Source organism: Mobula birostris, chromosome 2 (genome assembly GCF_030028105.1).
Source record: "Mobula birostris isolate sMobBir1 chromosome 2, sMobBir1.hap1, whole genome shotgun sequence".
NCBI lineage: Eukaryota > Metazoa > Chordata > Chondrichthyes > Myliobatiformes > Myliobatidae > Mobula > Mobula birostris.
In genome coordinates, this window is record NC_092371.1 from 80,860,320 (window position 1) to 80,874,463 (window position 14,144).

A 14,144-nucleotide genomic window follows, 5' to 3' on the forward strand; every position below is an offset into this window, starting at 1 on the left:
GCAACCCACCTATGTAACTCTAGCCTAATCACAGGACAATTTACAATCACCACTTAACCTACTAACCAGTACGTCTTTGGGCTGTGAGAGGAAACCAGAGCAGCCAGAAGAAGCCCGCGCATTTACAGGCAGAGATGTGCAAACTCCTTGCAGATGGCAGTGGAATTGAACTCCGATATCTTGAGCTGTGATAGCGTCACACCAACCACTTCACTATCTTGGTGCCCACTTGCCTAAATGTCATCCACTATAGTAGTATTTGTAATGGTGTTCACACATACTGCAGCAGTTCATGACGGTATCTCACCACCAGCTTCTCACTAAATGGGGTGAGCAGTTGGTCTTGCCAGTGGAGCCCATACTGCATAAGTGAAAACTAAACCTGTTCCTTCCATTCAGAATTCATCTCTACCAAAGAGGTGACTAGCACTTCAGGGCAGTAGCATTGGTAACTCTGATCTCACTTCATACACATGTTCTTGTTTGTGCCTGTAAGTGTTACTGACCCATGTTATCAGGCTTATCTTTCAAAACTTATTCTTGGTCCCTTCATTTGTTACAGGTAGGAATGGAGATGGAAACTAAACTACTGGCTGTATATTTTAATAATACACATTATTTTTGTCAGTCAAATGGTGACCTGTTGACCAAATGTTGATATGCCTTGGTATATTACAATGACTGGCTTGATTGCTGGATGTGCAGTTTTAAAACTGAGACATTTTAAAATTTTATTTAGAAATACAGCACAGAACAGGGCCTTCTAGCCAGCAACCCACCTATTTAACCCTAGCCTAATCATGAGATAATTTAAATTGACCTACTAACCAGTACATCTTTGAAATGTAGGTGGAAACCAGAGCACTCAGAGGAAACCCATGGGCTCACAGGAAGAACGTACAAACTTCTTACAGACAGCGCTGGAATTGAACTCCCAACTCCAATGCTGCTACTGTGGCACCCAATTAGAGGGAGTAGACAGTCCCTCAGTTTAAGGCTGATGTATAATAACTTGCAGTACTATTCTGAACTGGAGTAGAGTGGTTCCCAGTGTTATGGCTAGTGTTGTTAGGAACATCTGCTTATCATGCAGAGCATTTCCCACATTACAATGGTGAGCGACTCCTTCATTGATTGTAAAGGGCTTTGGGCATTCTAAAAGGTGCTATATAAATTTGAGTCTGTATTTTGTAATTCATTAATACAGAATTACACCACATTATGAATTTTAAAACAGAAGCAGCCATTAACATCCCTCTTTCATTGGGCAATCAGTCTTGAAACTGGATAAAAAGATCTGTAAAATTAGCACCTGGTAATGTTTAATACAGGACTCAATCTAATAAAGCTTTCCTATTCAGATAATTTTGTGAATTGTAGTGAGATTTGTTTATACATTTGGATCTTTAATGGGCAACCATTTTGTGAATCTTGTATTCCTTTTGTTCTATGTAATTTTACACCACATTTTCCCAGCCAAGTATAGATCGTATCTTATGCATTAAAATTTGGCTTTAGGTGGTTTCCCAGTTAGGTGTTTCATCTGATATTAACTAAATTAGGTAATTTGCCTTTTGTGTATATAATATAGGATGAGATTGATCAGATCCCACTAATTACTACCTATACTCACTGTGTATACCTATACCTGTACTTGCTGGAATTTAGAAGAATGAAAGAGGATTTCAGTAAAACCAATCAAATATTGAAAGGCCTCAATAGAGCAGACATGGAAAGGATGTTTCCTATAGTGGGACTGTCTAGGACCAGAGGGCACAGCCTCAGAATAGAAGGATGTCCCTATAGAACAGAATTGAGGAATTTCTTTGGCCAGTGGGTAGTGAGTCTGTGGAATTCATTGCCACAGACCCACAGACTGCTATTTAGATTAGATTAGATTATGAGGACACGCAGTCCTCTTTTATTGTCATTTAGTAATGCATGCATTAAGAAATGATACAATATTCCTCCGGTGTGATATCACAAAAACACAGGACAGGCCAAGACTGAAAAACTAACAAAAACCATTGGGTAACCATTGGAGGCCAAATCATTGGGTATATCTAAAATGGAGGTTAATAGGTTGTCGATTAATAAGGATGTGAAAAGTTACAGGAAGAAGGTAGGAGAGTAAGACTGAGAAGGGTAATAAATTAGCTATGATGGTATGGTGGAGCAGACCTAATGGGCTGAATGGCCCATTTCTGATCTTATAGTCTATCCGTAAGTAACTAACTTCCACAACAGTGGTCAGTTCAAGTGCTTCAGCTTAGCCTGTCCTTGGCTGGAACAATAGGAAGGCACTGTAGTTAGTGGCTAATCCTTGGACAAAGGAGAAGAAACTTGCATTGTATTTTGGTTCTAGCAAGGGAGGTAGCATGCCAGACCTAATATCTTGTAGCTTTCTGGTCATCTCACCACAGGGAGGATGTGGAAACTATAGAAAGGATGCAGAGGAGATTTACAAGGATGTTGCCTGGATTGGGAAGCATGCCTTATGAGAATAGATTGAGTGAACTTGGCCTTTTTTCCTTGGAGCGACAGAAGACGAGAAGTGACCTGACAGAGGTGTATAAGATGATGAGAGGTATTGATCGTGTGGCTAGTCAGAGGATTTTTCCCAGGGCTGAAACAGTTAGCACGAGAGGGCACAGTTTTAAAGGTGCTTGGAAGTAGGTACAGAGGAGATGTCAGGGGTAAGTTTTTTTTTTTAAAATGCAGAGAGTGGAGAGTGCAAGGAATGGGCTGCCGGTGATGGTGGTGGAGGTGGGTACGATAGGGTCTTTTAAGAGACTCCTGGACAGGTACAGTACATGGAGCTCAGAAAAAGAGGGCTGTGGGTAACTCTAGGTAATTTCTAAGGTAAGGACATGTTTGGCATAGCTTTGTGGGCTGAAGGGTCTGTATTGTCATGTAGGTTTTCTGTTTCTAAACACTTGGGTCAGACAGCATCAGTGGAAAGAGAAACCAGGTGAATACTTAAGATCAGAGACTCTGTCAGAATTGGAAAAGAGTAAACTTGTTCGATTTACATTGCACAGAGGGCTCATGGGGGATGGATAGGACACAGGGAATGTCTCTTGATAATAAGACCAAATGTATTGGTGGTTAGAAACATGAAGAGTTTCTGCAGATGCTGGAAATCCAGAGCAGCACACACAAAATGCTGGAGGAACTTGGGTCAGGCTGCATCTATGGAAATGAATAAACAGTCAATATTTCGGGCTGAGACTTTTCTTCAAGTGAAGGAGGGGCTGGACTAGAAATGGTGATTGCTTATTCATTTGCATAGATGCTGTCTGATCTGCTGAGTGCCTCCAGCATTTTGAGAAGGTGAGTTGCTCTTGGTGGTTACATGCTTCTTTGTGTTGTCCATTGCTAGGAGTATGTCTGTGGGTGTGTCCAACTGATCAGGCCATATTAATGGGACAGGAAAATGGAGTCACAAATCTCAGATAGTTCAGTGGCTAGTTCTGGAAATCCTATTTTAGCACTCCATGGTTACATTACCAACAGGATTTACCTACTCACTCACCAAATTATTCACAGGATTTGGACATTGCTGGTGAGCTGAACGTTGACCATCCCTGAACAGAATGGCAGTTAAGCATTAGCCAAGTTGGTGTAACTGCACATGTATATAGGGACAGACTATTTAAGGATGCCAGCTTTCCTCCCTGAAGGACAGTGGTGAACTGAAGACCATTCTGACAGTTCACTAGTTCCATTGTCATCATCACTAATACTGGCTTTCTAGTCCATATTTTATTCAATTGCTTCTGTGCAACGTCAGTATTAAATTTGTCTCTCACAAGTCTCCAGATAGCAGTGCAGCAACTTGAGCATTATTTATTTAGAGATACTGTGCAGAACAAGCCGTCTACCCACCTACTTCATCCTAGCCTAACCATATGACCATTTACGATGACCAATTAACTTATGAACTGGTAAGTCTTAGTAATGTGGTAGGAAACCAGAGCAAACGTGGTCACAGGGAGAACATGCAAACGCCTTACAGACATCGGCAGGGATTGAACCCAGGTTGTTGGCCTGTAAAACATCATGCTAATCGCCACACTACCATGCTACCTATACTCTACCATGATAATCAAATACCTGAGGAACTATGGAAATCCATGAAAATGTTAGTTGCTGCAGTTATCAGGGAAAGGTTGGTGGATGAATGGGAATAGATATTTTAAGTGCATTTCAGAGTTTCTTTATTAGATTGGAATTATACATGTTCAGAAGTGAATTAGAATGACAGAAACAAGAAAATCCATTTTTAAATGTGTGCTGAATCTCAGCTTTGTGCCTTCCATGACTTCATACATTTCTAGAGTTTCCACAAAAGCATGTTAACTCCATTCTTGGGACTTACTTACTTTTCCCACGATTTAAAGGAATGAAACTGACCAATCACCTTGCTTTTTTTAAATATAATACATTATTATAATTGAATTCCTTAACTCCCAACTACAAGGTCACCAACTTGGCGCTTGGGAACTGGCACTATACATTGCCTCCACCTCATCTCACTTTGACTCTTAGCTACTAATGGCAAGATGCTTCATCCTGTGCATCCCTGTTTAATTTGCACTCTGCTCCTGGTGGACAGTGATAACTCTTCACAAGTTCAGTATCTAGTTCATGGTGCCAGTCGTTCAGCTTTAGTACAAGTGGCTGGGAATGTCACTGTGCTCCATGTTCTTCCCCGACCTCTGCCACTGCATTTGTATGAGGTGCTTCAGTCAGTTACCGAGATATAAGAAAATAATGCTTTGGAAATCCTTAGTTATAATTATTCGGATGCAGTAAAAGTTTTTCTCCCCCAAAATATCGAAGCCAGTACTTTCAAATTAGACTTGCGTTTATCTGGATTCCAACAAATTAGAATGTTGCCATGGTTTTAATTTCCTTCAGAGCTGAGAATACTTGTCCAGCAGAATCTAGTCTCGGGTACATTGGTGTGGCATTTAGTACACAGGGAATCAGTGGCAGTTCTGGCATTTGGGATGACATGGTACACCATTGACACGGCAACGGCATCCTCCACTGATATCACCAGTCCCCTGAAGCAAATGAGAAAAATAAATTAAACCTACATACAAACTAAATAAAATCAAAGTATAAATACTCAGTCATAAAGCACAAGCCCAAGATGGGGAATGCTTATACTTCTATTTCTCATGTTTGACTAAATTAGGAAATGTTCTAGAGATGAATTAAATTAGGAAATATTCTTCCTGTAAGATCTAGGATCAGAATAAGGCTATTTGGCCAACCAAGTTTTCTCTGCCATTCAATCATTATTTTTTTCCCCCCATAAGTGTTGCCTGGCCTTCTGAGTTCCTCTAGCATTTTCCATGATTTGCTCAGATTTCCAGCATCTGCAGAATCTCTTGTATTTAAGACTGTTTTTAAACTCTATTTTCCCACTTTCTCTCTGGGACCCTTTAGCATCAAGAACCTATCAATATAAGCCTTAAGTACACCCAATGACTTTGCCACAGAGGACTGTGAAGGGAGTCCCACAGATTCTTCACCCTCTGAAGAAATTCCTCCTCATCTCAGTTGTAAATTTGTTTGGAAAAGAACAGTGACAGAGCACCAATGGCTGAAATTTCTGGAAGCAATTTGGAAGGCATGGGATATACACATACCAAAGAGGAAGTAGTATTCTAAAGGCAAGATGACATAACCAAAGGGATTCCAAGCCAAAGAAAGGGCATATAATAAAGCAAAAATTAGTGGAAAGTTAGATGATTAGGAAGCTTTTAAATATGTATAGAAGGCAATTTAAAAAGTCATTAAGGGAAAGATGGAATATGAAAGTAAGCTAGCCAATATTAAAGAGGATATCAAATTTTTTTTCAGATACAGGAAGTGTAAAAGAGGCGAGTGTGGTTATCGGACTATTGGAAAATTATGCTGGAGAGGTAGTGGGGTGGGGGGAGAAACAAGGAAATGGTGGACAAACTTAGTTTTTTGCATCAGTGTTCACTGTGGAAGACACTAGGAGTATGGTGGAAGTTCCAGGTGTCAGGGGGTATTAAGTGTGTGAAGTTACTATTACTAAAGAGAAGGTTCTTGGGAAACTGAAAGGTCTGAAGGTAGACAAGTCACCTGGACCAGAAGGTGTACACTCCAGGGTTCTGAAAAAGGTGGCTGACGAGATTATGGAGGTATTAGTAATGATCTTTCAAGAACTACTAGATTCTGGAATGGTTCCAGAAGACTGGAAAATTGCAAATGTCACTCCACTCTTCAAGAAGGGAGAGAGGCAGAAGAAAGGGAATTATAGGCCGGTTAGACTGACCTCAGTGGTTGGGAAGATCTTGGAGTCTATTGTTAAAATATGGTTTCAGGGTACTTGGAGGCACGTGATAAAATAGGCCATAGTCAGTATGGTTTCCTCAAGGAAACAGCTTGCTGTACATCAAAGTTGCTGGTGAATGCAGCAGGCCAGGCAGCATCTCTAGGAAGAGGTGCAGTCGACGTTTCAGGCCGAGACCCTTCAGTTAGTCCTGACGAAGGGTCTCGGCCTGAAACGTCGACTGCACCTCTTCCTAGAGATGCTGCCTGGCCTGCTGCGTTCACCAGCAACTTTGATGTGTGTTGCTTGAATTTCCAGCATCTGCAGAATTCCTGTAGCTTGCTGTACAAATCTGTTAGGATTTTCTTAAGAAATAACAAGCAGGATAGACAAAGGAGAATCGGTTGACGTGTACTTGGATTTTCAGAAGGCCTTTGACAAAGTGCCACATGCACTAAGAGACAGAATACGAAGAGACAGAATCTACAAACATTTGGATAGACAGGGTCTTATTAGGGAGAGTCAACATGGCTTTGTGCGTGGCAGGTCATGTTTGACCAATCTATTGGAGTTTTTCGAGGAGGTTACCAGGAAAGTGGATGAAGGGAAGGCAGTGGATATTGTCTACATGGACTTCAGTAAGGCCTTTGACAAGGTCCCGCATGGGAGGTTAGTTAGGAATATTCAGTGGCTAGGTATACATGGAGAGGTGGTAAATTGGATCAGACACTGGCTCAATGGAAGAAGCCAAAGAGTGGTAGTAGAGAATTGCTTCTCCGAGTGGAGGCCTGTGACTAGGGGTGTGCCACAGGGATCAGTGCTGGGTCCATTGTTATTTGTCATCTATATCAATGATCTGGATGATAATGTGGTAAATTGGATCAGCAAATTTGCTGATGATACAAAGATTGGAGGTGTAGTAGACAGCGAGGAAGGTTTTCAGAGCCTGCAGAGGGACTTGGACCAGCTAGAAAAACGGGCTGAAAAATGGCAGATGAAGTTTAATGCAGACAAGTGTGAGGTATTGCACGTTGGAAGGACAAACCAAGGTAGAACAGACAGGGTTAATGGTAAGGCACTGAGGAGTGCAGTGGAACAGAGGGATCTGGGGATACAGCTACAAAATTCCCTAAAAGTGGTGTCACAGGTAGATAGGGTCATAAAGAGAGCTTTTGGTACATTGGCCTTTATTAATCGAAGTATTGAGTATAAGAGCTGGAATGTTATGATGAGGTTGTATAAGGCATTGGTGAGGCCGAATCTGGAGTATTGTGTTCAGTTTTGGTCACCAAATTACAGGAAGGATATAAATGAGGTTGAAAGAGTGCAGAGAAGGTTTACAAGGTTGTTGCCGGGACTTGAGAAAGTCAGTTACAGAGAAAGGTTGAATAGGTTAGGACTTTATTCCCTGGAGCGTAAAAGAATGAGGGGAGATTTGATAGAGGTATATAAAATTATGATGGTATAGATAGAGTGAATGCAAGCAGGCTTTTTCCACTGAGGCAAGGGGAGAAAAAAAACAGAGGACATGGGTTAAGGGTGAGGGGGGAAAAGTTTAAAGGGAACATTAGGGGGGGCTTCTTTACACAGAGTGGTGAGAGTATGGAATGAGCTGCCAGACGAGGTGGTAAATGCGGGTTCTTTTTTTAACATTTAAGAATAAATTGGACAGATACATGGATGGGAGATGTATGGAGGGATATGGTCCGTGTGCAGGTCAGTGGGACTAGGCAGAAAATGGTTTGGCACAGCCAAGAAGGGCCAAAAGGCCTGTTCTGTGCTGTAGTTTCTATGGTTCTATGTGAGGCTGCTTAATAAGCTACAAGCCCGTGGTATTACAAGAAAGATTCTAGCATGGATAAAGCAGAGGCTGATTGGCAAGAGTCAAAGAGTAGGAATAAAGAGGGCCTTTTCTGGCTGGCTGCCAGTGACTAGTGGTGTTTCACAGGGATCTGTGTTGGGATTGATTCTTTTTATGTTGTGTATCAATGATTTGAATGATAGAACTGATGACTTTGTTGCAAAGTTTGCAGACAATACGAAGATAGCACAGGTAGTTTTGGGGAAATAGAGAGGCTACAGAAGGACTTAGGAGAATGAGCAAAGAAGTAGATGATGGAAAACAGTGTCGGGAAGTGTATGTTCATATACTTTGGTAGAAGAAATGAAAGGTTTGACTAAGTTCTAAATGGAGAGAAAACACAAAAAAAACTGAGGTGCAAAGGGATTTGGGAGTCCTTGTACAGGATTCCCGAAAGGTTAATTTGCAGGTTGAGTTAGTGGTGAGGAAGACAAATGCAATATTAGCATTCATTTCAAGAAGGCTATAATATATAAGCAAGAATGTTATATTGAGACTTCAAAAGAGGCCTCACCAGTGCTTTTTAAAGTATTGTGTGCAGTTCTGGGCCCCTTATCTTGGAAAGGATGTGCTGGAACTGGAGAGGGTTCAAAGGAGATTCACGAAAATGATTCCAGGATTAAGCGGCTTGTCACATGAAGAGCATTTGATGGCACTGGGCCTGAATTCACTGGAATTCAGAAAAATTTGAGGGGTGACCTAATTAAAACCTATCGAATGGTGAAAGGCCTTGTCAGAGTGGATGTGGAGAGGATATTTCATATGGTGGGAGCGTCTTAAGACCAGAGGATGGAGCCTCAGAATAGGGAGTCATTCTTTTAGAATGGAGATGAGGAGGTATTTCTTTAGCCAGAGAGTGGTGAATCTGTGGAATTTGTTAACACAGGCAGCTCTGGAGGTCATTTGATGGCAGAGGTTAATAGATTTGCGATTGGTCAGGGCATGAAGGGATACGGGGATTCGGTGGGGGGAGGCAGGAGATTAGGGCCGAGAGGAAAAAAATGGATTGGTCATGTTGAAATGATGGGGCAGACTTGATGGGCCGAGTGGCCTAGTTCTGCTCTTGTATCTTAAGGTCTTATAGTAAAGGGACATCCTGTTATTATGGGGCTGTGCCCTCAGAATTTGACCCTCCCACTGGTAGGTTTCTATGAGATCCTCCATCCTTCTAAAGAGAGCACTGGGTGTGTACTTGACAGTATTAAGAAAGATGAGGCCTTGTTTTCATCTTTTGTTGGCTTCATGTTAAATGAAGGAAGTTAGGAAGATGTTGACATGTAGTTCACTTCTGAACTAGATTATAGCTAAATTTTGTTTAAAAATATTGACATTGTACCAGAGGTCCCCAGCGAGGTCCTTTTGTCACCCAGCAGATTTCTGTTTTGCACATACTGCAGCGTATCCAGTCACATCCATCCTTCTTCTGCAGTACAATTTTGCATTTAGGACAATTCATAGCCTCCCCCTGATCCAGAAGTCTCTGTAAGGAAATAATGACAATGTATGACCAGTCAAATGATTCAATCTGAATTCATGTTTGAATTGAATTGACTATTACTTACATCTTTCATATCATGAGGAGTAAAAATCTTTACGTTATGTCTCCATTTAAATATGCAATTTATAATAAATAGTATGTACAACAGGACAGTCAATATAACATCAGTATGAATTAATTAGTCTGGTGGCCTGCTGGAAGAAGCTGTCCCCGGAGCCTGTTGGTCTTGGCTGCGGTACCGTTTCCTGGATGGTAGCAGCTGAAACAATGTGGTTGAGGTGACTCGGGTCCCCAATGATCCTTCGGGCCCTTTTTACACACCTGTCTTTGTAAATGTCCTGAATAGTGGGAAGTTCACAACTACAGATGTGCTGGGCTGTCCGCACTCTCTGCAGAGTCCTGTGATTGAGGGAAGTACAGTTCCCAAACCAAGCAGTGATGCAGCCAGTCAGGATGCTCTCAATTGCGCGCCTGTAGAAAGTTCCTATGGTTTGGGAACTCACACTTCTTCAACTGTCTGAGGTGAAAGAGGCACTATTGGGCTTTTTTCACCACACAGCTGGTAGGTACAGACGATGTGAGATCCTCGGTGATGTGTATGCCAAGGAACTTAAAGCTGTTCACCCTCTCGACCCAAGATCGATTGATGTCAATAGGGGTTAGATTGTCTCCATTTCTCCCATAATCCACAAGCAGCTCCGTTGTTTTTGCGACACTGAGGGAGAGGTTTTCTTGACCCACTATGTCAGGGTGATGATGACTTCGCTGTAGGCTGCCTCATTATTATTTGAGATTAGGCCAATCAATGTAGTATCACCAGCAAATTTAATTAGCAGATTGGAGCTGTGGGTGGCAACATAGTCATGGGTGTACAGAGAATAAAGGAGGGGGCTTAGAACACAGCCCTGAGGGGCAGAGGTGAGGGAGCCCACTGGCGATCTGATAGGAAGTCCAGGATCCAGCTACACAAGGCAGGGTGAAGGCCGAGGTCTCTGAGCTTTTTGTCGAGCCTGGATGGAATTATGGTGTTGGATGCTGAACTGTAGTCCAAGAACAGCATTCTCACATAAACATCCTTTTTCACCAGGTGTGTAAGGACGGTGTGTAGAGCAGTGGCTATTGCATCATCTGTCGACCGGTTGTGTCAGTAGGCAAACTGTAGGGAGTCCAGTGTGGGTAGCAGCAAGCTGCAGATGTAGTCATTGACCAGCCTCTCAAAGCGTTTGCTTATTATTGAGGTGAATGTGACAGGACGCCAGTTGTTCAGACATGTTACCTTGATCTTTAAAGGTACAGGAACAATGGTGGATATTTTGAAGCAAGAGGGCACTCTACACTGGGAGAGGGAGAGATCAAAAATGTCTGTAAACACACCTGCCAGTTGTGCCGCGCACACTCTGAGTATCCGCCCTGGGACGCTGTCCGGTCCCGCAGCTTTGCGAATGTCCACTCGTTGGAAACACCCGCGTACTTCAGCCTCAGGGATGACCAAGGTGCAGGTCACTTCGGGGGATCACCTCAGGGGTCAGTGTTGGCGACATCGAGCCGAACGTAAAAGAGGTTTAGCTCATCTGGGAGAGAGGCAGCGATGTTGTAAACACCACTACATTTAGCTTTTAAGTCTGCGATGGTGTGCAGACCTTGCCATCATGTGTTATTGGTGGAGAGTTGTGTCTGGATCTTGTCCCTGTATCGTTTTAGACAAAGTACACATACACTCAGTGGCCACTTTTTATTAGGTACCTCCCGTCACTGGTCTTCTGCTCAAAGTAGATTTATTATCAACATATGTATACATTATACAGCCTTGAGATTTCTCCTAACAGGCAGGCACGAAACAAAAACAAACCCTAAAGGACCCATATAAAAAAAGACCGTCGAACACTCAATGTGCAGAGAAAAGAACACATCATAGAATCAATAACCGCAAGCAAGTACCATTTTGAATTGAAATCCTCAAAGCGAGTGCCATAGTTCAGTGCTGAGCTGGATAAACGTTGCGGAGCAGTAACCTGAACTGGCCTGTCCCTCACCTTGGGCCCCAACACCCTGACATTTTCAATCCGGCCCAGTGCCTAAATCAACACCCAAACATAGGGTTCAATTGCCTTGATACGCTCCGGAGCCAGGGCCCCGCTGCCTCCATACGTCCTGTAACCGACCTTCACCATCCAGCACAGCACTTAAGTCTGCATCCAAACATCAGGTTCAACTGCCTCGATATGCGTAGACTTTGCCGCCTTGATTCAGCCTGTATCCGACCTGTAGCACATCCACTTCAAGGTGTGTTCAGAGATGTTCTTCTGCACACCACTGTTATAACATGTGGTTATTTCAGTTACTGTCACCTTCCTGTTTGTTTGAACCAGTCTGGCCAATCTCTGAACTCTCTCATTAACAAGACATTTTCACCTACAGAAATGCTGCTCACTGGATGTTTTTTTTTGTCGTTCCACACCATTCTCTGTAATCCCACCTCATCTGGCACCAACAATCATTCCACGGTCAAAGTCACTTAGATCACATTTCTTCCCCATTCTGACTTTTGGTCTCAAAAACAATTGAATCTCTTAGAAACGTAGAAAATAGGTGCAGGAGTAGGCCACTGGGCCCTTCGAGCCTGCACTGCCATTCAGTATGATCATGGCTGATCATCCAACTCAGAACCCTGTACCAGCCTTCCCTCCATACCCCCTGATCCCTTTAGCCACAAGGGCCATATCTAACTCCCTCTTAAATATAGCCAATGAACCGGCCTCAACTGTTTCCTGTGGCAGAGAATTCCACAGACCATGCTTTTATGCATCGAGTTGCTGCCACTTGATTGGCTGACTAGATAGTTGCATAAATAAGCAAGTGTACAGATGCATCTAATAAAGTGGCACTGAGTGCAAATCACCATATACTACTGAGATTCATTTTCTTGCAGGCATTCATAGTAGAGCAAAGAAATGCAATGGAATCATTGATAAACTACACAAAGCCAGACAAACAACTAGTGTGCAGATATGACAAACTGTGCCAATTCAAAAAAATCTATAATAAATAATATTGAGAACACGAGTTGTATAGTTCTTGAAAATGAGGCCATAGGTTGTGGAACAAGTTCAGTGTTGAAGTGAGTTAAGTTGGTTCAGGAGCCTTAAAGGCAATTTTCCAGTTCCAGGTCAGAGTCCAGTGGCATGGAAATAAGACAATTGGGTACCTTCATTGCCATTATAACATGTCATCTTTCTCCAGCTCCACATTGAGGTCTTGGCTGGATTGCTCTATGTTGGGAACCTCCATCCTGACCTTAGCCCACAGTGACCCTACTAAGAGCCAAGTGCCTAATGGACAAAATTTCAGACAGCATTGCTTCGTGATCGGTAACGATCCTCAGCTGAGGACCACAACCGAGCTTTCTCCACACATTTTCTCTGCTGCAGCAAAGCTCCAGTGTTGTCTGGGTAGAATGTACACATTTTCCCTGAGACCCTGTGGGCTTCCCTCCATGTCCCAAAGATGTGTGGCTTTATGGATTATCTGGCAACTGGTAATTATAAAGAGTACATTTATTTGTCACATGTATATTGAAACTTTGGATAAATTGGGTAGTAGGAAGTTCATGTTATGTGACAGAGAAAAGATTAAAGGAAATAAGTGAGGGAATGGGACTCATGGGGTTATTGACAACTGGTGTAGACTAGCTGGGCTGAATGGTGTGTGTTGTAAAAGACAACAAGGGTAAGGAAAAGGAATCAATTCCTAAGAACAGCAGGAACTCCCACTGCAACAATATCCAACATCAGCATCGTTTTAATGGGGTATGACGATAAGAGGCATAGATCAAGTGGCTAGCCAGACTTTTCCCCAAGGCGGAAATGGGGCATGATTTTAAGGTGATTTGAAGAAAGTAAGGGGGGGGAATGTCAGAGGTAGGGCTTTTTTTTCTTACACAGAAAACAGTGCTGAGCATATGGAATATGCTGCTAAAGGTGCTGGAGGCAGATACATTAAGGGAGTCTTAGATAGGCACAGAGATCATAGAAAAATGGAGGACTAGGTGTGAGGGAAGGGTTAGGTTGACCTTAGAGTAGATTAAAAGGTTGGTACAACATTATGGGCCAAAGGGCCTGTACTGTGCTGTGGTGTTCCATGTTCCTACATTGCTTCCCAGGAAGTCAAAAGAAAATTTCACAGCAAGGCACAAATACATTACTGAAAATCAGATTAACACCAAGTTCTGTGGTGTCTCAGGAGGAGAAGGGTTTAGAAAACAGGAGCCTAGCAGCTCAATAACTAAAGATACAGTTGCTATTACCACTCCAATTATAACTGGGATTCTACAGCAGGTCAGAATCATTGGTTACCACCCCCCCTTTCAAAACTAATCCATATGCTCCAAGACCTCCTTGTGCAATAAGATCCTCAATCTCCTCACTTGCAGACCCCAGTCAGTTCAGATTGGCAACATCTCCTCTATGATC

The 14,144-nt window shown here is 42.7% G+C and overlaps 2 protein-coding genes across 5 annotated transcripts in view; one reads left to right on the plus strand and one right to left on the minus strand.

The window, feature by feature from the left end:
• tbc1d20 (TBC1 domain family, member 20) overlaps window positions 1-14,144 on the plus strand; it is a 112,384-nt gene that overhangs the window by 60,058 nt on the left and 38,182 nt on the right. The gene's annotated exons all lie outside the window — the stretch shown is intronic.
• The window catches only part of LOC140187992 (ranBP-type and C3HC4-type zinc finger-containing protein 1-like), a 64,919-nt gene continuing 54,965 nt past the window's right edge, over window positions 4,191-14,144 (minus strand). For 3 of the 4 annotated variants that reach the window (XM_072243875.1, XM_072243863.1, XM_072243870.1), the window contains 2 exons: window positions 9,514-9,657; window positions 4,191-5,072 (listed from right to left, as the gene is read on the minus strand). In XM_072243875.1, the coding sequence (XP_072099976.1) occupies window positions 4,992-5,072; window positions 9,514-9,657 (225 nt within the window). In that variant the 3' untranslated portion in view covers window positions 4,191-4,991. Of the gene's footprint in view, window positions 5,073-9,513; window positions 9,658-11,049; window positions 11,363-14,144 lie in introns of those variants that run through there. The other variant, XR_011883203.1, reaches the window with a different exon arrangement.